The 24,767-nt window shown below is 43.9% G+C and overlaps 1 protein-coding gene across 1 annotated transcript in view; it reads left to right on the top strand.

Moving 5' to 3' along the window:
* Positions 1–24,767, top strand: part of LOC126482112 (follistatin-related protein 5-like) — a 505,334-nt gene that overhangs the window by 379,855 nt on the left and 100,712 nt on the right. Inside the window, exon 4 of the mRNA XM_050106091.1 lies at positions 4,266–4,502. Within this exon, the coding sequence (XP_049962048.1) occupies positions 4,266–4,502 (237 nt within the window). The remainder of the gene's footprint in view (positions 1–4,265; positions 4,503–24,767) is intronic.

Genomic DNA, 24,767 nt, shown 5'->3' with positions numbered 1-24,767 from the left:
TTATTTTCTGTTTGTGAAGGAGTCTTATTTCATCACGTTTAGTCTTTCTCTTTGGCTGTGTGAAGGAAGTATAGGTGAGACGAAGAAAAAGTCCGATTGCACTTGGGGGTGGCGATGTGAATGGAATAAGATGATATCCGATGCGAAGAAACGGCACATCAGTTGCGTTAAAAAAAAAAAGTTTTTAATGTAACTACTGTGCTATTTCTTCACATAGGCATTCTTCAAAAACAGTTGCTAAAAATTATGAACAGAAATCTATATTATAAGACTGGTCTCTGCGGTGGACGGAGAAGTGTGAGGGGAAATGCTGACGTTATCGGCGCTCGGCGCTACCAACAGAAACCTGCAACGTTTACTTTCGCCACGAAATTATGACACTACAACCGCTACTTCGCTGGCGTTTGCAGAAATGAAAAACATGGAAGTCGACATGAAGTGTTCCGGACAAATACGATATGGGACGAAACCAAAAGACGGACCCATCGGACACCTTTTATTGTGCCACTTACATGCAGTTACCACTGTTAGCTAAGTGGTTATCGCCAAGCGTGGACGTGCATCGTTTCCCTTTCAATTCTTCAATTCTTGGTCTGAGGGGGATGAGCAGGCTGCTAGCTTGTTGATGTGCAGCATATCTAATAATAATCAATACTTAAATATACAGCTCTAAAACTGGCACTGTATTTACAAAGTACAGGCGATATTCTTATAGGCCGGTACTTCAACACTTTTTCCGTCTATTTATCGATATATGGGTACCATTATTCTATATACCAGTGCCGACAATGATATCTTTTAAATATCGATGGATAGGACGCCCTTTCAGAACACCTCAGTACCCTTCTTTCGAGCATTTGCTTCATCATGGAGATGGCCGAGCCGCACAGTAACCCTGGTTTCGGTGTGGGGCGGCGGTGGGGTGATTGGACTGCTGCAGCCTGTGATGGGGTTGTGACCCACTGAGGGCAACGGCGAGAACAAAACCCCTCCGTCGCATCTACATCCCCAGTTCGATACAATACAATCATTACATCAGTTTTTAATATGTTAAGTCCATACTGAAAGTTCAGTGATACGCATCAGCCCTTGGCGAATTGCACTCAGACTGCACAGAGGAATAGACGCATATAAAACTGTACAGTGTTTCTCCACGACACTGTTGAGGTGGTTTCATTGCTGCCTGAGGCGGGCACACATTTTACTAATCTCGTAGGCAGGGCAGAATTCACATTACTAGACGAAAGTACTCAGAGTACGACATTTTAATTTTTCGTTGTTTTGTGCAGACTAAAATCAAGAATTATTGCATGAGACAGCACATTTTCTGTCAGTTCATGTACTCATCTGAGAGACCACTGCCATAGCTAGTAAAGTGCTACTACGATTGCTCATTAACAGCTGCCAGACATTGTACGAGGGACGTTCAATAAGTAATGCAATACATTTTTTTCTCTGCCAATATCGGTTGAAAAATGCGGAATTTATCTTGGGACATCGTGGATGGTTACCGCTACAGCACTTACAGTTCATAAAGTTCCTATAGATGGCGGCACTAAACGTAGCCTTACAAGGAAGTCTTTAAAACGGAGTCTGCTGCAGGCAAATAGTTGCCATAGAGTTTCTTTTGGCGGAAAATCAGAACGTCGTAGATATTCATAGACGCTTGCAGAATGTCTGTGGAGGCCTGGCAGCGATCAAAACCGCAGTGAGTCGTTGGTTGCTCAACTGGAGGTGTCTGTTCATAGTGCTGACCCCAAGTCGGGTTACTCAAATGTGTGCGCCAGCTGTGTTCGTCGCCGCCCACTAGAAGACAATAAAGAACAACGAAGGACCATCTGTGTGAAACTGCTTACACATTACGGGGGTGACCATGCAAATTTTTTTTGTCGAACATACTCAGAGGTAACGAAACTTCCTGGCAGATTAAAACTGTGTGCCGGACAGAGACTCGAACTCGGGATCTTTGCCTTTCGCAGGCAAGTGCTCTACCAACTGAGCTACCTACGCACAACTCACGCCCCGTCCTCACAGATTTAATTCCGCCAGTACCTCGTCTCCTACTTTCCAAACTTCGCAGAAGCTCTCCTGCATACCTTGCAGAACTCGCACTCCTGGAAGAAAGGATTCTGCAAAGTTTGGAAGGTAGAAGACGAGGTACTGGCGGAAATAAGGCTGTGAGGACCTGGCTTGGTTGGTTGGATGGTTTGTTGGGGGAAGGAGACCAGACAGCGAGGTAATCGGTCTCATCAGATTAGGGAAGGATGGGGAAGGAAGTCGGCCGTGCCCTTTGAAAGGAACCATCCCGGCATTTCCCTATAGCGATTTAGGGAAATCACGGAAAACCTAAATCAGGATGGCCAGACGCGTGATTGAACCGTCGTCCTCCCGAATGCGAGTCCAGTGTCTAACCACTGCGCCACCTCGCTCGGTGGACGGGGCTTGAGTCGTGCTTGGGTAGCTCAGTTGGTAGAGCATTTGCCCGCGAAGGCAAAGGTCCCGAGCTCGAGTCTCGGTCCGGCACACAGTTTTAATCTGCCAGGAAGTTTCATATCAGCGCACACTCCGCTGCAGAGTGAAAATTTCACTATGGATACTCAGAGTCGATGAAACGTGGGTTCATCACTTCGAACCCTAAACAAAACGGCCGTCCATGGATTCGAACCATACCATTTCTCCTCTGAACTTCAAAGTTGCACCGTCTGGCGGTAAAGTCATGGCGACTGTCTTCTGGGTCTCTGAAGAGGTTAATTCTGTTTGATGTCCTCCCTCGTGGTGCAACGAGTGCCTTGTGCTACCCTCAGGAAATTGAAGGAACGATTTCAACGTGTTGATTGCCACAAAATTGCAAACGAACTTCTCCTTCTCAACTACAATGCAAGGTCTCACGTAACTCTGTGCACCCGAGAGGAGCTCACTGAACTTCACGGATCTTCTGTTTGACCCAATGAACGATATGTTTACGTAATGTGTATACATAAACATACAGTTATAAATGTCCCCGTACGTAGTCGCTAATTATAACAATATGTTCACTTTTGCGGTGGAAAGATATTTGCGAACGCCGAGCGTGTGCGGCTGTTTCTTGTTGGATCGTCTGATAAGTCGGAAGTTGCATTGCAGAGGAGAGTAAATGCCTATTCAATATATAATTACTTTTGGATAGCTCAACATGAACTTCCTAAGGGACCGTAGTTTATCATGCATTTACCAGTAGAATATGGCGCGGAGAAAATATTTCGCCGCATGCAACTTCCGTCCGATTTCGACGAAAGAATTCGTGACTGCGAACTCTCTATTTGGAAGAAACATAAAGAAAATTAAATAACTTCGTGAAGGAGTGAGACATAGATTCTATATTAAATAAATAGTCTATACACCAGTTCCATTTAACTTTGAATTTATGGCAATTAATAGATGAACTTACACTGCAATGAAGGATTTAACATGGATGCCGTTTTGACTGGCACTTCTCTTCTCGTAATGAAAGTAATACCTTTGACATTTTCACATACACGTCGTCCAATAAATCTACTGCTATTCAGTATTGCACTTTCAGTACTGCACTTCTACTTTACACTAAAATAATATTATTTTTAACGATAATAACACGGCGACAAGACATGCGCGTCCGACACAAGTTTCAAGAGACAAGAGAAACATGAGTAACTGTCCATTGAGAATATCTCGTACATAAAAAAAAATGTGTAAAAGTGTTCTTCTTCTGTCCGTTTTTCACGCGGCGGTTTTCAAAGTCAGTAACTCACTGCATCTCTGACGGCGCTTCGACAATAAACACGTTACGTCACAGGTCGTTCACCTTTTACATTCTCGCAACATTATTTGCTAACTGTAGCTGTTGTCGAGCGACTGCTCGATTAGTGAGTGATTTAAAATGATAACGCAATCCCATAATGTTACACACTCCATGCGAAGCAATACGTGGACGATCGGGAGGCTATTGATGCAGCCAGACAAGACGACCCCGATGTCGACCAGTAGAGTGGGCATGCAACCCCCCCACTAAGGTTGTGTAAGGCCGTCGCATTGAACGGAGTTTATGTTGAAAAACAGTGCCGTGTTGCCAAAAGAGTGGGAAATAGTGTGTTGTATTGGAACCAACCTGCTCTCACTGAAATCTCCTCGTATCTGTGGAGCGCTGTTGTGCAGTACGCCGGCCGCTTAGAAGTGCTTACGATCGCCGCTGCTTGCGCTGCTCGGCTGTCCGCACGGCTGGCTGTACGGCCGCCCCGCGCCTGTTGCAGACCCGTGCCTGGTGCAGTTCTGCGGCGCGGGCCGCGAGTGCGTGCTGGAGCGCGGCGCGGCCGTGTGCGTGTGCGTGCGGCGCTGCCCGCGCCACGCGCGCCTGCACCTGCAGCGGCCCGTGTGCGGCTCGGACGGCCACCTGTACGCCACGCACTGCGACCTCCACCGCGCCGCCTGCCTTGAGGGCCGCGCCATCGCCGTCGACCACTCGCTCGCCTGCATCCCGCACCACATCGGTAAACGAACAGCGCTCGCTGCCGCTACTGCTGCTGCTGCTCCTGCTGCCGCTGCCTACTTGCTGCTTACTGCTCCACACACACACACACACACACACACACACACACACACTGCTGTTCCACTGAGCACGATCTCTACGCTGCCTGGATGGAGCACTCTTGGTCTCATGGTATTTTCAGCAATGGTCATTAAAACGACAAGAACTCTCCCTCTGACTGTTCACCATACTTTTTTTATCGTATATTGAACTACCCGTATGCCATTCTGAACTGTCAGCTGTGGCTGTTTCCAAGCACGCTTATTTGGCTGTATCTTAAGTACATACGAAGGCGAATGGTTTGTAAATGGACATAACTGGTACGTTAGTTCTATTAACCTTTAATATACAGGGTGTTACAAAAAGGTACGGCCAAACTTTCAGGAAACATTCCTCACACACATGTGGACAAACGCTTACTTTCCATGTTAGAGCTCATTTTATTACTTCTCTTCAAATCACATTAATCATGGAATGGAAACACACAGCAACAGAACGTACCAGCGTGACTTCAAACACTTTGTTACAGGAAATGTTCAAAATGTCCTCCATTAGCGATGATACATGCATCCACCCTCCGTCGCATGGAATCCCTGATGCGCTGATGCAGTCCTGGAGAATGGCGTATTGTATCACAGCCGTCCACAATACGAGCACGAAGAGTCTCTGCATTTGGTACCGGGGTTGCGTAGACAAGAGCTTTCAAATGCCCCCATGAATGAAAGTCAAGAGGGTTGAGGTCAGGAGAGCGTGGAGGCCATGGAATTGGTCCGCCTCTACCTATCCGTCGGTCACCGAATCTGTTGTTGAGAAGCGCACGAACACTTCGACTGAAATGTGCAGGAGCTCCATCGTGCATGAACCACATGTTGTATCGCTCTTGTAAAGGCACGTGTTCTAGCAGCACAAGTAGACTATCCCGTATGAAATCATGATAACGTGCTCCATTGAGCGTCGGTGGAAGAACATAGGGCCCAAATCAAGACATCACCAACAATGAGTCGCATGTCAACACAAGCACCGAAGTCAACATTACCTTCCTTGAATTGGGCCAACTGGTGGTGAATCGAGGAAGTACAGTACATACTGACGAAACGAAAATGAGCTCTAACACGGAAATTCAGCGTTTCCGGATACATGTCCACATAAGATCTTTTCTTTATTTGTGTGTGAGCAATGTTTCCTTAAAGGTTGGCCGTACCTTTTTGTAACACCCTGTAAAGGGAGTGCAAGGACTCGACCCATACAGTGACCATTTCATTTCAACATATTTATTTGTATCATAGATAAATCATTAACAGAATTACAATCATAAATCAGATAATTTCTTTAAGAAACGCCATTCAAGCAAACTTTACAAACTGCTTGTTATATAAAACCACGAATTAATTAATTTCTTTAAAAACATTTAAAAACCCGCTACTCAGGCCAATTTTACAAATTGCTTGGTATATGAAACCACAAGAGAATTAATCTCTTTACAAACATTTAAAAAACTGTCACTTGGGCCAAGTAAATCATTTAAAGTAAACCTTACAACAAGTAACCAGGAAATCAGTTATTATTTCCACATAGACTGAAAACCAAACAACTTTACAAGGTTATAGACAGTTTGATCAATAATAACCCAGTTATTTCCCCATCAACATTGACATACGCCACTAAGGCTGAATTGCACCGCAATTTTAGAAAACGGTTTCAATTAAGACACATTCTTCTAGAAATCCCTCAAAATTCTTAAGACAAATATTTAAAACATTTAACCCGGGCAACCTTGCAGAGCCACCACTAGTTTTAAAAAAGTGCAGCTTGTATAATAACTGCGGCCCGAGATTGTGAGACCGCGACTTGGCCACGAACGGTGGAGGCGACTGAGTACTTATCTTCGAATTAAGATGTGGACTCCGTCTGTACTTCCACCCAGTTCAGAACACCGAAATCGGAACCAAACAGCACACGCGAGCTCAGGTGAAGTCCACCGCCAGTACGCCCGCTAGTAATTTAAAAGGGGAGGCTCTGCAATTCGGTGACCGACTGCTTCCGATCTCTGAAACATAAATCAGAAGCGACAACAGGGAACCAAACAACCCTTGCTTCACCTTAATACTCAAACTTATACAGAAAACTATTTCGATACAATTGACAATAATAAAACCGATTTCATTCCCTTTAAGCAGAACCACGTACACGAATGATGCAAACGGAACTGGCTCATTAAAACGCAAGCATCACATGGAGCACCGTATGTGGGCCAGTAAGGTACCACACGGCAATATTTAGACACGGAATATAGATCGTTCGGTAAGGCTGCGCACACGTATCAATGTTTTAGACACTCGCCAGCTGAAGTAAGAACGATACTATTAAGGAACGAAGCACACACTTTATAAGTGGCATGAAATATCACATCACAGTCCTTGCAACGCTTTGCTGCCTCAAGAGCAATCGTCATTATATTTCACTAATCGTTGGTAGGACTTGAATTACTTAACTTGATGCCAACTGCTGGATCGATGTGGCGAAGACACCAGACGGTGCTTAGTCCGATAGTAACAGCGTGTTCCTTCACGGAAGCGAGCACATGCATAGCTTCACGAGGTTGCCAAGAAGCCACTGAGCCGGCCCGCTGTTACTGACCCCAGTACGATCAAGCGCTAACTGCCGCCCGTACTTAGGCACACTGTGCTCGTTGTTGTCTCTCCAGGGTCTCGCTAATACGCGCACTTCCGCGTACCGTGCCCAACGTTGTTTCCCCTTTTCACTCCGTACTGTCCGCTGTCGTTCTCGCTTCCCACGCCCGGGTTCCCGGGTTCGATTCCCGGCGGGGTCAGGGATTTTCTCTGCCTCGTGATGGCTGGGTGTTGTGTGCTGTCCTTAGGTTAGTTAGGTTTAAGTAGTTCTAAGTTCTAGGGGACTGATGACCATAGATGTTAAGTCCCATAGTGCTCAGAGCCATTTGAACCATTTGAACTGTCCGCTGTACCCTGAGCCGGGCCAGGCTCCAAAGACTAACTTCTGCCAGAGGGAATCGGTAGTGTCTAACCAAAGATAACCCTGGCACCAGTCCCGCCACAGCTCAGAAATGTCCGAGACTAGTAACCACCAATAAAAAAAGGGTACTTCTTAATGCATCTACCGAAGGAATTCCAATCATTTGTTTCAAAATTCTATATCGTGATGCCTTTGTTATTGAGAAGTACGATGCCATAGATATTGCAGTGCCTGTGTTGTTCAGAACTACACTGCAAAGTTCCTTCAGACATGCCTGCATCGTACCTGTGAACAACAAAGGCAAAACAATATCGTATTTATCCGCCGACACGGGGCAAGCGACTTTCAATCGAAATGCCCCCATTGTGCGGGAATACACATAACGAATGCACGAGTACATGTTATAGACACATACTTCACGACATATGGAAGTTTGGGTCTGGCAGTGACTAGTACTCGGATAGCCTAGTGATGAGGCGACCGCTAGCGATGAGCGAGAAATCTGGGTTCGCGTCCCTGTCCGCCATAAATTTTCAGTGTCATCATTCAATTACACAGCTGAGGGTTGTCGTTATTCACAACTGCATGTCTGAAGGAACAAAAACTGTGGCGAATACAGCCGTTATGAAATACATGAAATGTATTCGCAGTTGCGAATACGAACAACCATCAAGTGTATAACGGAATGAAGACAACGAAAATGTTTGTCGAACTGGGGATCGAGCCCGGATTTCACGCTTAGCCTCCTGCAGGTTCTGACACAGGAAAGACGACATATGGAAAGTATTGGTATGGCCGTAGTCGTCCACAGATGGCCAAAGCGGTTAAAGTCACCGCCCGCGCAAAGCGGGAAATCCGGCACGAATTTTAATTGTCGTCATTTCAAAATGGTTCAAATGGCTCTGAGCACTATGGGACTTAACATCTGTGGTCATCAGTCCCCTAGAACTTAGAACTACTTAAACCTAACTGACCTAAGGACATCACACACATCCATGCCCGAGGCAGGATTCGAACCTGCGACCGTAGCGGTCACGCGGTTCCAGACTGAAGCACCAGAACCGCACGGCCACACCAGCCGGCGTCTTCATTTCCTTATACAGTTGGCGGTTGTTCGTATTCGCAACTACCAATACATTTAATGTATTTTAAAACTGTTTTTACTGTATTTAAACTATAGTAGGAAAAATGCATGATTACATTTAAAATTAATTCAGGAAATAATCCTCTAGTCTGTCTCAGCAATATTCGGTCTTCCGGGAGCGCTGGGGTCACAAGGTACACTGAACTTCTACCAAGTTTGAAAGCTACGAGAAAAAGGTACTGGCGAAAGTAAGGCTGTGAAAGCGCATCATGAATCCTACTTGGAAAGCTCAGTCGGTAGAACATTTGGTTATGCGGCTGTCGCGATTTGTTATTATATTATCCTGCTTAAGCAAATGTATAGACTATAGGCAAACCGGAACACCCAGCGCCGTGTAACAGAGGAATGCAGAGTTACAGAATCGTAGTTCTAAATGTTTGCAGAAGTTTGAAATCAGGATTTAAGTAAGAGAAACACAAATTTTAATTGACGTGATAAATGGAAGATTAACGAAGGCAATACCCGTGACACTCTTCCCCACCACAAACCATAATGACATAACAATAACAATAACGATACCAGAATCAAATTTTCGCTCTGCAGCGGAGTGTGCGCTGATATAAAACTTCCTGGCAGATTAAAACTATGTACCGTACCGAGATTCGAACTCGTGACCTTGTCCTTGCGCGCGGGCAAGCGCTCTAGTATATAAGCTACCCAAGCACTACTCACGAACCGTCCTTACAACTGTACTTCCAACTTACCTTGTCTTGAGTCCCATAGTGCTCAAAGCCATTACCTTGTCTCCTACCTTCCAAACTTCACAGAAGATCTCCTGCGAACCCACTAATGATAATCCTCATCTACACACACTATGTGATGAAAAGTAACCCGACACCTGGCTGAAAATGACTTACAAGTTCGTGGCGCCCTTCATCGGTAATGCTGGAATTCAGTATGGTGTTAGTCCACCCTTAGCCTTGATGACAGCTTCCACTCTAGCAGGCATATGTTCAACCAGGTGCTCGAAGATTTCTTGGGGAATGGCAGCCCATTTTTCACGGAGTGCTGCACTCAGGAGAGGTGTTGATGTCGGTCGGTGAGGCCTGGCTCGAAGTCGGCGTTCAAGAACATAGGGTTCAGGTCAGGATTCTGTGCAGGCCAGTCTATTACATGGATGTTATTGTCGTGTAACCACTCCGCCACGGGCTGTGCATTATGAACAGGTGCTCGATAATGTAGAAAGATGCAATCGCCAATCCCGAATTGCTCTTCAACAGTGCGAAGAAACGAGGTGTTTAAAACATCAATGTAGACCTTTGCTGTGATAGTGCCACACAAAACAAGGGATGCAAACCCCCTCCATGGAAAACACGACCACGCCATAACACCACCGCCTCCGAATTTTACTGTTAGCACTACACACGCTGGCAGATGACGTTCACCGGGCATTCGCCATACCGAAACCCTGCCATCGGATCGCCACATTTTGTACCCTGATTCGTTACTCCACATAAAGTTTCCCTCTGTTCATTAGTCCAATGTTTACCCTGCTTGCAACAAGCGAAGCGTCGTTTGGCATTTACAGGCGTGATGCGTGGCTTATGAGCATTCACTCGACCATGAAATCTAAGTTTTCTCACCTCCCGCCTAATTATCATAGTACTTGCAGTGGATCCTGATGCAGTTTGGAATTCCTGTGTGATGGTCTGGATAGATGTCTGCCTATTACACATTACGATACTCTTCAACTGTCGGCGGTCTCTGTCAGTCAACAGACAAAGTCGACCTGTACGCTTTTGTGCTCTACGTGTCCCTTCACGTTTCCACTTCACTATCACTTCGGAAACAGTGGACCTAGCATGTTTAGGAGTGTGAAATCTCGAGTAGAGACGTATGACACAAGTGACACCCAATCACCTGACCATGTTCGAAGTCCGTGAGTTCCGCGGAGCGCCCCATTCTGCTCCCTCTCGGTATCTAATGAATACCAAGGTCGCTGATATGGGGTACCTGGCAATAGGTGGCAGCACAATGCACGAAATATGAAAAAGTATGTTTTTTGGGGTGTCCGGATACTTTTGATCACATGCTCCAAAAGCCAAGGTAAGGTGCGTGGCGGAGGGTACCCTCTACCCCTAACAGACGTTTCCTTTCCTTTTCCACTCGAAAATAAATCGAGGGAAAAATGAGTGTCTAGCCTCCGTGTGACCATGATTTCTCGTATCTTATCTTCGTGGTCCTTACGTGCCCAAAGGTATGTTGGCGACAGCAGAATCGCTGTGCAGTCCTGTTCGAATGCAGGTTCTCTAAATTCTCCTTGACAAGAACTTCACCTTCCTCCCAGGGATTCCCATTTCAGTTCCCGAAGTGTGTTGTCCGAATCGACCAGTAACAACTCCAGGATAATAACGGTGTGCCGAGCAAAAGTGTGACCCACGGAAAAGACCCGCCGTGGTTTGACAACTGTGTAAGATAATCTGCTAAGAAATCAGAGAGAACTTCACTGCAGACTTAAACGTAGCCATAGCCTCAAACTGAAACAAAAACCAAACGAAGTCAAAATTAGCGTATGGGCAGCTATTCCTGAATTCTGTCTACAATAATCTGAGGAGTTTTGATCTATGTTAAATTGGTAAACGGATCAAAGCCATCTGTCTAGATGCTCTGTGACCGTAAGGGCACCGAAACAGAAAATGACACAGAAAAGCACGAAACAGTAAATGCCTTACTATAAAACTCTTTTACGGAGGAAGATCGGACTGCAGTTCTTCTCTTAAATCGTCGCACGAGCGGCAAAATAATAGATACCGAAATAAGTGGCCGTGGAACAGAAAAGCAACTGAAATCGCTCGGCGAAGGAAAGGCCACTTGACTTAACGGGATACATTTCGACTCTACACAGAGTCTATGAAAAAACTTGCCCATCTTCTAGAAGCAGTGTACCGTAGGTCTCTGGAGGAGCTAAGTGTTCCTAATGTTTAAAAAAAAGTGCGGTCGGTCCCGTTTTCAAGAGAGATCGTCGAACAGACGCACAAAATTACAGGCCTATATCGATGACATCTGTCTGTTGTAGAATAGTGGAACGTTTTATGGTAGCGTATTAAGTCACTTCTGGACGCCGAAAATTAACCCTGTAGGAATCAACATGGGTTCCGAAAACAACGATCTCGTGAAACCCAGTCAGCTCTGTTCGTCCACGAGAACCAGGAAGCAGCAGATACCGGCACCCAGGTAAAAGCTGTGTTCCTTGACTTCCGAAGGCATTCGATACAATTCTGCACTGCCGCCTAGTGAACACGAGCTACTGAATATCAGGACAACTGTATGACCGGAATGAAAACTTTCTAACAAACACGACCCAGCATCTCATTCTGAACGGAGTGAAATCTTCAAACGCAAAAGTAACTTCGGCCATGTCCCAGAGGAGTGCTATAGTACTATTACTTTTTACAGTATATACACACATCAAAAAGGTTCTGCATCATCCTGGTTCCCAGAACTACTGAAGACAGACGTTGACTGTGGATATTGTTTCACAGACACAGTACTTTGACTCTTCAGAGAAGTCCCTAAACCAGCCCAAAGACGTCAACAACCATGCACGAGCAGCGTCTATTAGACGGAGGGGGTTTGACAGCCGATAAGTTCCAGTCATTCCACCGGGAAGGAGGTACACAGCTCGTCTTGTCTGTAGTTCAACCATGCCTGGACGGTTAATACCGCGGTTCGATCGCGTCCGCGTTGTTACTTTGTGCCAGAAAGGGCTCTCAACAAGGGAGGTGTCCAGGCGTCTCGGAGTGAACCAAAGCAATGTTCGCATGCATCTCGTGGTCGTGCGGTAGCGTTCTCGCTTCCCACGCCCGGGTTCCCGGGTTCGATTCCCGGCGGGGTCAGGGATTTTCTCTGCCTCGTGATGGCTGGGTGTTGTGTGCTGTCCTTAGGTTAGTTAGGTTTAAATAGTTCTAAGTTCTAGGGGACTGATGACCATAGATGTTAAGTCCCATAGTGCTCAGAGCCATTTGAACCAAAGCAATGTTCGGACATGGAGGAGATACAGAGACACAGGAACTGTCGATGAAATGCCTCGCTCAGGCTACCCAAGGGCTACTACTGCAGTGGATGACCACTACCTACGGATTTTGGCTCAGACAAAGCCTGACAGCAACTCCAACATGTTGAATAATACTGTTCGTGCAGCCACAGGACGTCGTGTTACGATTCAAACTGTTTTGGTGCCAACCCGACCAGGCTGGACGATTCAGACACACTGTCCAGCGAGTGCAGCGAGGTAGAGGTTCCATGATGTTTTGGGATGGCATTATGTGGGGCTGACGTACGCCGCTGATGGTCATGGAAGTCGCAATAACGACTGTACGATACGTGAATGACATCCTCTGACCGATAGTGCAACCATATCGGCAGCATATTGGCGAGGCATTCGTCTTCATGGACGATAATTCGCGCCCCCATAATGCACATCCTGTGAATGACTTCCTTCGGGATAGCAACATCGCTCGACTAGAGTGGCCAGAATGTTCTCCAGACATGAACGCTATCGAACATGCATAGGATAGCTTAAAAGGGGCTGTTTATGGACGACGAGACCCACCAACCACTCTGTGGGATCTAAGTCGAATCGCCGTTGAGGAGTGGGACAATCTGGACCAACAGTGTCTTGATGAACTTGTGGATAGTATGCCACGACGAATACAGGCATGCATCAATGCAAGAGGACGTGATAGTGGGTATGAGAGGTACCTCTGTGTACAGCAATCTGGACCACCACCTCTGAAGGTCTCGCTGTGTGGTGATATTGGTGGTTTTCATGAGCAATAAAAAGGACGGAAATGATATTTATGTTGATCTCTGTTCCAATTTTCTGTACAAATTCCGGAACTCTCGGAACCGAGGTAAGTCAAAACTTATTTTGATGTGTGTATATGACGTAGCAGATGACGTCGGAAGTTCCATGAGGCAATCGCAGATGATACTACTGTATACAGAGAAGTCAAAGAGTAGAAAATTGTAGCAAAATTCACAAATTGCTAGAGGAGATCGACACTTGTGCATGATTTGGCAGCTGATCCTCAAGATAAAAAGGTGTGATGTTTTGGCCATAAATAGGCACAAAGATGCATTTGTACGATTACAAGATTGCAGAACAGTCACTGAAAGCAGTCACATCCATAAAATATCTGGTAGTGTGCGTCCGGAGCCATTTAAAGCGGGATAACCACATAAAATTAATCGGAGGTAAAGGGAGATTCCAAATTGTGAGTCGTTGGAAGAATCTTCAGAAAACGTGGTCCAACCACAAAGGTGGTAGTTTATAAAACTCTCGTTCGTCCAACACTTGAGTACTGCTCGTCGGCCTTGGAATTCCGCCAGATAGGATTGATTGAAGAAGTGGAGAAGATCCAACGAACAGCAGCGCGTTTCTTTACAAATTCATTTTGTAAACACGAAAGTCTCACTCCAGTGTCAGACTATGGAAGCGAGGTGTGTGCATCGCGGTGTGGTTTACAGTTCAAGTTCGGAGAGAGTGTGTTCCTAACAGAAGCAGCCAACATGTTCCTTCCTCTCACTTACATCTCGCGAAAATACCTTGGATATAAAATTAGAGACATTCGTGCCCACACGGAGGCTTACCAGAGATTGTTCTTCCCGCGAACGACTGGAACAGGAAAAATGCGAAGTGACAGTGGTACACACTCTCCGCCAGACACCATTAGGTGGTTGGTGGAGTGTAGATGTAGATGCAGATGTAGATAATAGCAACATATTCATGCACACATACATTTCGTGTATACTGGTAATCATGCATTGGCAACACCGCTACGGTCGCAGGTTCCAATACTGCCTCGGGCATGGATGTGTGTGATGTCCTTAGGTTAGTTAGGTTTAAGTTGTTCTAAGTTCTAGGGGACTGATGGCCTCATAGTGCTCAGAGCCATTTGAAGCATTTGTGCGCCGATGTGGATGAAATGATGATGGTTAGGACAACACAACACTCAGTCCCTGAGCGGAGAAAATCTCCGGCCCAGCTGGGAATCGAACACGGGCCCTTAGGATTGGCAGTATGTCGCGCTGATCACTCAGCTACCGAGAGCGGACATAGTAAACGATAGTATGCCGGTAATGAAATATACTATACGACTACAAAGGCTAAAAGATTTTCATCAAGCTACTTTATACGATTTTAAGTGTCAAACTTATAATTTTCTTGTAGTGATAGGTAGCAGAATAAAAGAAAGCTTATCTCATTAAATTTCTTTTAATAAATTTATGTAGAAAGAATTATGTAAATATTTGTTAAGAACCTACACTTCTGCAATAATTCTTCGAACTTAGGTGGACTGCTGGATTGTTGCCGTGGACATTGCTTATTTCAGTGGTATCTACGTTGCACATTCACATCTCGACAAACAGGGCAATAAACTCCGCCTCCACAACTGAATGTATCATCACTGCAATTATGAGAAGCCACGTTGTTCGTCCAGACAGCGCAAATATCCCATCATATTATTAGCTGACGATACACTACTACTATTACTACTACTACTACTACTACTACTACTACTCGATGCTGTTACAATAAATAAAGTCATCGCCTTACCCGTGCAGTTCCCTTGTGGTCGTAATAAAAACGTTTACATACTCTTGTTTTCTCAGTGCACATACCGTATTGTTTGAATTACAAGGGAATTTGTCGCGGAAATAATGGTATCGTCAATTTCCTCAGAATGGAAGTGAAAATGTTTGGACAGAGAGTTTTTCTACGCAACTGTTTCTTTAGGTTTGCAACACGTAGGCGTATATACTAAAATATTTATTTAACTTATTTAAAATTTGGTTGGAGAAAGAGGGAAAAAGTATGTTAAGCACTTACATATGGATTGCGTGTGTATTTTCTTCTAGTCTTTACAGAATTATTACAACCCCCCGTGAAAAGCAAGAAGCCAGGGCCCCAGTCCTGGTCCACCACAGAGCTCTTATCTGCCGAGCAATTTCAATTCATGATTAAATTTCTAAATAATACAAGGAGCTACCACCTCTGATAACGCCAATGGCTCTAATGCGGTTGGTCAACGAAGCGAGCCGGGGCTACAGATGAGATGTCAGTCCACGCTATTTTAACTCTTCATTTGCAGTGGTGAATGATGGTTCGCAGTCTCTTGGCAGTCAGCGACACGACGTTTCAGTGGATGAGAGATTTGCAGAACTTGCTGGCCAGGGCAACAGTCGAGCACCCTCTGCAGCGATGTAGGCCAGAAACGCATGGGCGAAGTGCGTCGCTAAATTATCAAGTTCAAAGATAACATCACAGAGACCTTGAACCCAACGACTTTGACAAATCATAAATGTATCACATGTTGTTGTCGTGGTCTTCAGTCCAAAAACTGATTTGATGGTTCAAATGGTTCAAATGGCTCTGAGCACTATGGGACTTAACATCTTAGGTCATCAGTCCCCTAGAACTTAGAACTACTTAAACCTAACTAACCTAAGGACGTCACAAACATCCATGCCCGAGGCAGGATTCGAACCTGCGACTGTAGCAGTCCCGCGGTTCCGGACTGAAGTGCCTAGAACCGCACGGCCACCGTGGCCGGCTGACTGATTTGATGCAGCTCCCCATGCTACTCTATCCTGTGCATCTCCAAGGAACTACGACAACCTACATCCCTTTGAATCTCCTTACTGTGTTCATCTCTTGGTCTCCGTCTATGATTTTTACCCCACACGCTTACCTCCAGTACTAAATTGGTGACCTCGCGATGTGTCCCTTCTTTTGCACCACAAATTTCTGTTCTCCCCAATTCTATTCAGTAGCTCCTCATTAGTTACGTGAGCTACCCATCTAATCATCAACATTCTTCTGCAGCACCACATTTCAAAATCTTCTAAACTCTTGTTGTCTAAACTGTTCATAGTCCATGTTTCACTTTCACACATGACTATACACCATACTTCCTGACACTTTAATCTACGATTGATGTTAACCAATTTCTCTTCTTCAGAAACGCATTCTTTGTCATTGCCTGCCTACATTTTATATCCTCTCTACTCCGACCATCATCAGTTATTTTGCTGCCCAAACAGCAAAACTCATCTACTACTTTAAGTGTCTCATTTCCTAATCTAATTCCCTCAGGATCACTTGCTTTAATTCGACCATATTCCATTATCCACATTCAGCTTTTGTTGATGTTCACCTTGTATCCTCCTTTCAAGATACTGTCCATTCCGTTCAACTGCTCTCTCAAGTTCGTTGCAGTGGCATCGGCAAACAACAAAGTTTTTATTTTTTCTCTCTGGAAAATTTCTACTCCTAATTTTTCTTATGAGTCCTTTACTGCTTGTTCAATATACAGATTGAATAACATCGGGGATAGGCTATAACCCTGTCTCGCTCCCTTCTCAACCACTGCTCCCCTTTCGTGCCCCTCGACTCTTATAACTGCAATCTGGTTTCTGTACAAATTGTGAATAGCATTTTGCTCCCTGTATTTTACCCCTGCCACCTTGAGAATTTGAAAGAGTGTATCCCAGTCAACAGTGTCAAAAGCTTTCTCTAAGTCTAAAAATGCTATAAACGTAGGTTTGCCTTTTCTAAACCTATCTTCTATGAGAAGTCGTAGGGTTAGTATTGCTTCGCGTGTTCCTACATTTCTACAGAATCCAAACTGATCTTCCCTGATGCTGGCTTCTCCTAGTTTCTCCATTTTTCTGTAAAGGATTCGTGTTAATATTTTGTAGCCATGACTTATTAAACAGATAGTTTGGTAATTTTCACTCCTGTCAACACCTTCTTTCTTGGAATTGGGATCATTATATTCTTCTTGAAGTCTTAGGGTATTCCGCCAGTCTCATACATCTTATTCACCAGATGGGAGAGTTTTGTCATGGCAAGCTCTCCCGGGGTCTCGTTTCGACTTAAGTCTTCCTGTGCTTTGTCAAATTCTTAACGCAGTATCATAGTCCCTTCTCATCTTCATCTACGTCCTCTTCCATTTCCATAATATTTCCCTCAAGTGCATCTCCCTTGTATAGACCCTCTATATACTCCTTCCACATTTCTGATTTTCCTTCTTTTCTTAGGACTGGTTTTAAATGTGAGCCCTTGATATTCATACAGCTGGTTCTTTATTCTCCAAAGGTCTCTTTAATTTCCCTGTAGGCAGTATTTATCTTACCCTAGCGATATATGCTTCCACATCCTTACCTTTGTCCTCTAACCATTCGTACTTAGCCGTTTTCCACTTCCTGATAATCTCATTTTTTTTTAGGCGTCCGTATTCTGTTTCGCCTGCTTCATTTAACTGGAGCATATTAAAAAGGCGACAAGTTTCGTTTCAATGTTTTCATTAGTTGCAGTCGATTCCACTCAAAACGTAATTAAATACGACGACAGTTTGAAATTGCCGTTTCAGAGTTATACGTTTTAGTAACGCATTAACTCTTTCCAGAATAATAAAGGAAAAGAATAGTGAATGTTCTTATCTGACACTGAAACATAACTTTGGAAATTAAGTGAAATTTATTGTTAAGAATTTAAGAAATAGTACATGGTACTGAGATGACTTTTTCTCCCTATACATAGTTACCTACTAAATTAAAATTCGTGTCTCACAGCAGTTGAGAAGATGATGCCGGTGGTGACGACTATGTTAACAATTTCTTCACGTCTCACGTATTGTAGATTAATAATGGCCCGCGATGTTGCCAACAGAGCAACTATTCTTGAAGTGGTTATGGAGTGATGTCCAGATTTTTTATATCTGTGACTATTCATTTTTAGAAACTACTTACCAATGTGTAAATCATTGCCACGTTAGTCCATTTTCAGATGTCGGTACAGAAACAGTATTCGTACTTGACAAAGTCAATCATTTGTACGCTTGACCACACACAGCGCATGCAGGCAAGACCTGTACTCCACTCCCGGACAACCTCGAGTCCGTTCTGCCCTTACCGCTGAAAGAGTTTCAAGGTCGTCCAGACAAGCGCCCTTTCGGAAAGACAATGTAGTTCCCGGCTTACCTGGTTGAATATTGCAAATACTAATTCAACGTAATAAATGTTCCTACGGAATTCAACAGTCATTTACAATTATCAGTCAAGTTTTACAAGGTAATACGATTATTAATTTATACCTATTAGAAAAACTTTTAGATATATAAGATTACCGATAATAACATCGTTTTAAAAAATTCTAACTGCAGAATCGATATTTAGAACATAATATACTAATGATAAAATTCAGTAATACCAGAGAAGGAAAGTTGCTACTCACCATATAGCAGAGTGCTGAGTCGCGATGGGCACAACAAAAAGTCACACAGTTACTGCTTTCGGCCATTAAGGCCTTTGTCAGCAGTAGACACACAAACACACACGCACACACACTCACGCAAACGTAACTTGCTCACATGTGTGCAGTCTCAGAGAACTGAAACCGTACTGTGTGTATCTGTCTCTACTGATGACAAAGGCCTTAATGGCCGAAAGCTATAATTGTGTGAATCTTTTTATTGTGCCTATCGCGACTCAGCATCTCCGCTATATGGTGAGTAGCAACTTTCCTTCTCTGGTATTGTTACATTCCATCCTGGATTTTCCATTTCATGATAAAATTCAAAATTTTATGTTGGAATTATGACTTTTAGAGTCGTTACATTACAACTGTCCCACCCCATCGCTCCTGATTCGTTTCAGAATGGTTTTAGGAACGCTCTGCTGACATGAAGGTGTTTATGGAGACACCCAGTTCACCTGATTTCAATCATGTTGGCAAATGTGCTTAGCCACGTAGTGGGATATGCGCACCTTGGATCTAGTTTCAACCAGTCTGCCGCGTGGGATTAGCCGAGAGGTCTAAGGCGCTGCAGTCATGGACTGTGCGGCTGGTCCCGGCGGAGGTTCGAGTCCTCCCTCGGGCATGGGTGTGTGTGTGTTTGTCCTTAGGATAATTTAGGTTAAGTAGTGTGTAAGCTTAGGGACTGATGACCTTAGCAGTTAAGTACCATAAGATTTCACACACATTTGAACATTTTTTTCAACCAATCTCCACACTTTGTGAGGGTCGGCAGTGCCCCCGTGGACCAACATGGCTGCCAACATTTTTGACGTCTCATGAAGTTCGCGCCACAAAGCGACATTTCTGTTATCGGGACTGTAATTAGCTTGAATTTATCACGGATCTCTCTCCAACGCAAAGTCCGAAGCGAGTGAAAAAAAGCGAAGGTAAAACAACGGACTCTAAAAATTAAAGATCAATATACTTAACATCTGTTTGCTGCAGAATTATTGAGCACATTGGAAGTTCGAATATAAGAAATTCTGTTGTGACACAAAACGTCTGTCCACAAATCAGCAAGGATTTAGAAATCATCGCTCGTATGAAACTCAGCTTGCCCTTTTACCCTGCAAACCATCGATGAAGAAGATTCTGTATTCCTAGATTGTCAGAAAGCGTTTCACACAGTGCCTGACGACAGACAGTTAACGAAGGTTCGATCATACAGAAATAGAAGAGGTTATAGGGTCAAGGTAGCCCCTGAGGGCCGGAAACCCACATTATACAACAGAGGACATGATTGTCTATGTCCAAGGCGTACCCAAAAGCACCACGGTAAACACCGGCTATTTACATACAAGATAAAGAAAACAGACATTCCGAGCACTACTTCCTGGAGGGGGAGCTCGAGCCACGGCTTGCAGAAAGTATCAAGAAAAATTGTGTGAAATCTTATGGGATTTAACTGCTAAGGTCATCAGTCCCTAAGCTTACACACTACTTAACCTAAATTGTCCTAAGGACAAACACTCACACCCATGCCCAGGGAGGACTCGAACCTCCGCCGGGAGCGGCCGCACAGTCCACGACTACAGCGCCTCAGACCTCTCGGCTAATCGCACACGGCGCAGAAAGTATCACTACGCCAAAACCCGATTGGCTGGAGACAGCTATTTAGGAGCTAGAACCAGCCCTGAACTTCAGTTCACTATGGATGCCGACCTCGTGCACTTCGACCGCTGAAGATTCCATCTTCGTCTCTGAATTGCACTTTCACTGGCGTGTGTGTGTGTTACCACGAACCTTCGTGGAAAATTAGAAGTGAACTTTTTGTTTGCCACAATTAGGAGACTTTTACTGGAATCGTTATCGTTACCTTTCTTTTGTTGTTCATTCATCAACCTTGTAAACGTACATAAATAAAAGTTGTGTTTGTGAAAAATTGCGAATTGTCAGTCACTACATCGAGTGTTTGGGATCCCCACCAGGTCGTATTAAACTTAGACATCGAAACAATGTAGAGACATGCTGCTAAATTTGTTACCGGTAGGCTCGAAGATAGCGTGAAGGTTACGCAAGCACTCCGTGAACTCAAATGGGAATCATTGGGAGGAAGATGACGTCATAATAGCGAGACGGTACTGAGAAACTTAAGAGAACCGGCATTTGCAACTGAATGGAGAACGGTTCTATTGCCGCCAACGTACATTTTGCGCAAGGACCGCGAATGCAAAATAGGAGAAATTAGAGCTCTTATGGAGGTGTATTGAAGTCCGTTTCCTAAACCCCATTTACGAGTGGAACAGGAAAAAAATCACCAGTAGTGGTACAAGTTAGCCTCCGCAATGTGCCTTAGGTAGTATGTATGTACATGTATACGCTATAAATGATAACTTACGAGGAGAATATCACACGAGCCATAACCCTATTTCACCGAAACTTCAGTCAGCGGAAAAGCAGCTAAAATGGGCGAATACGTGCCTCGTCCTAGCAGTAGATACTCGAAATTTTCTGAGAAAACGACGGTCAATGTGTCCGACTCTAAAAGCCATCTAAATTATGGCTTTTAGAGGGGGATAATGTCAGACGAAACGGTGGCGCAGTGGCTAGCGCTGCCGCTTCTCACGTTTCCCGTCGTGTTCGAAACCCGATTATTGTTTAATTTATTTTTTATCATTTATCTATACCTGTCCGTAGAAAGTTACTACACGAATGTTTCGTAACAATTTAGAGGATACAAGGCATTATATTAACTGCAAAATTACAATGGGATTCACAGTCAGTGTCATATATTTATTATATAACATACGTGTGTAAGGTGTTTTCGAGGATTAAAACCTTTTTAAATTCACATATTCATATATTTCATTCTTATGTCAATTCTTACCTTAATTCTTACATTTCATTCTTGTGTTTATTCTTCAGGACGGGTTTGGTGCTTTCCCTTGGATTATAGCGATAGTATAAACATTCTAAATATAAAAGTTCCGAACGCTATGAGCATTCACGATGGAACGCTTACCACTTATTTCTATGAATCTCACCTGAGAAAGAAACATCGTTGACACTGTTGAAGATTTCACTCGTTGGCAATAATTTCGCGGCAATCCAAGCATAACGGGTCACTTGATCGAAAACTCACGCTTGCAACTGATAATGAATCAAGATACGCTACAAGAATTTCACCCGATACAATTTTACATAATATTCTCTTTAGTTTATTTTTATATTTCTCTTTTTTTATTTATTCACCAGACATACAATTAGCAGCCCAATAAGGGGAAACGTTATTTCAATATACACTGGAAAACATTAGTGTAGTGATTTTCTAGGGACATGGGTAGATCAATGAAAAACTAAAATAAAAATAATAATCAGGCTTTGAATAAGGAGTGTAAAACTGTAAAGTCGCGACGCTAGCCATTGAGCCACCTTCCTTTCTTTATTTTTTATTTAGGGCCTCCCAACTCTTCCTTGATATCTCCAAATATGCCTTTATCGGCGAGCTTCACTGCTTTAGTTAAATTAAAACATAGATGTCATGTTCTGATAATGGGTGAATTCATAATCTTCTCACCTTTACAGCAATAAAAACAAAATCAAGAAATAAGTAGTCTGAAATGAAATTGTAAATGTTCCTCAAAGTCCATTTCCCGTGACGAAAGTTTCTTGCTGTAAACTGAACCTTCTTGATATACAGTAAAACAGAAAGTGTATTTCTTCGTGAGACAAATTTCAGAAAAGAATATCTTGATGGACTGTTCCTCTACTCAAAAGTAACTAAAAAACGACGGAATAACACAACGAGCAGCAAATGGCCGAATTGACAGTCTGGCAGTAGAGTTTAAAGCCTGCAATCTTACTGCCGGCCGGAGTGGCCGTGCGGTTCTAGGCGCTACAGTCTGGAACCGAGCGACCGCTACGGTCGCAGGTTCGAGTCCTGCCTCGTGCATGAATGTGTGTGTTGTCATTAGGTTAGTTAGGTTTACTTAGTTCTAAGTTCTAGGCGACTGATGACCTCAGAAGTTAAGTCGCATAGTGCTCAGAGCCATTTTGCAATCTTATTGGCTGGCAGACGGAAAAACAAAAACAATTAACTGGATTCTGTAAAAAAATAATAATTTTTCTCTAAGTACCTCTTTGCTAACAAAATAATAGTCTTCTAAATCGAAAACGTCCGACGGAAATATTGAAAACAAGTTAGCATAACCTGGCAGCAGACGTCCCCGATGACGAAGTAAATGTTCACCTCCAGTTGTAAAATAAAATAAAATGTACCTTAAATAAAGGAAATAAGTCTCTTCCAGCTATTAGACAGATCCAGTCTTAGGCAGTGCCATTCAGTTCACAAGCTGCCTATCCAAAATACACAAGGAGACATGTATTGGAATGTACACCAAGCAAGTCCAGAACACTCATGAGACAATGTTGCCCATATCTGTTTTTTGTTAATGCTTTTCTAACAAACTGTTACATAACGAAAAACCTCAGCACATGTAGCATAGAAAAGTAAATAAGGACTTCGGATAGCACAGTAAATCACGAAATCAGATTAAATGAAGAGAAAGGCAATACAAAAGAAAATGTGAAACGATTAAATTTTTGTCCCATATCACAATAAGATTTTTGCAATGTTATCCTCAGTTAATTTGCTAATGTGTCGCTATACTACTTCCGTGTTTGTGCCTTGCCGTGTTCAGTCCACGAATATTCCAGGAAACTCAATTCATCGGACATTTTTAGGGATAGGGAGAATATTGCGTAAACTGTGTGTCCCATAATCCAGGTCGTAGCATTTTTCTTTGTTTTGGGATATGGGTTCCATTGTTGTATGATCGCGTTTGACACAGAGACGTGATTCATAACGACTCTGCTTATCAATCGCAGCATGTCTCTTGCAGTGTCCTAGACGATAGGAAATTTGCCGGCACACACAATGCGATGTTCGATTGTGTCCTCTTCCGCAAAAATGTCACAGTCGCTGGATCGGAGTAGGTGAATTGAATAAAGTTTTGTGTTTGTTGGAATGGTGCGCTTGACGACCTTGTACCATGTTGTGCGCACATTCCCAGACAGAACCTTGGAGGCTAGGTTTTGCCACAAAATTTTCCACTTGTGTTATGGCAGTTGCAACTCCCATTTATTCAAAACTGGAGATCCACGAAGTGCGGTAGCAATGTCGTTGACTCAATTGCCTCTCAGGTCACTATGTAGAAAGTAGTTAGTGTCGAGGTAAAACCGATGAACGAAGTTCAGCGCATAAGGAATGCTACTGATTTGGATGAGGACATCCAGTGACTTATGAAATAATGTTGCTGTCGACCTGCAAGAACTTTTGTCAATCACGGCTTTAGCGCACTTGATGAAATGCGCCATACATTTGGCGTGGAAGTCTGTTAACCCCAGTCCGCTAACTTCAAGACTCCCATCCACAACATTCAATACATGGTCTGTTTAATCGTGTGTGCTATTTGTTTGGGCACTGGCAGAACCTGAGCCAGATACCAGATCTTCGCAAGGCTGTGGGTGTTAATGATCTCCACCCTTTAGGGAACGTCCAACGCCCTGACCGAGTATAAACTGGCTATCACTCTGATCTTATGCAGAGTGGTACGTCAGTTGAGCGCATCTCTTCTCTGCAGTTCATCAGTCAAGAAGATTCCGAGAACTTAGTGCTGTGTCCGGACACAGAACCAGTTCCGCTGAATATTCCACCCGATACGCATGACGGGGAGTAACACTGTATTTGTAGGATTGACAATCGCCCCTGTTGCCTTCTCAAATTAGCGGAGTACGGTGTAGAGCCCGTCCTCGTCAGCTGGCTGTTCCATGAAAACTCCGAGGTCATC

This window comes from Schistocerca serialis, chromosome 1 (assembly GCF_023864345.2).
Source record: "Schistocerca serialis cubense isolate TAMUIC-IGC-003099 chromosome 1, iqSchSeri2.2, whole genome shotgun sequence".
Classification (NCBI taxonomy): Eukaryota; Metazoa; Arthropoda; class Insecta; order Orthoptera; family Acrididae; genus Schistocerca; species Schistocerca serialis.
This window is presented reverse-complemented; position numbering and strand designations above follow the sequence as displayed.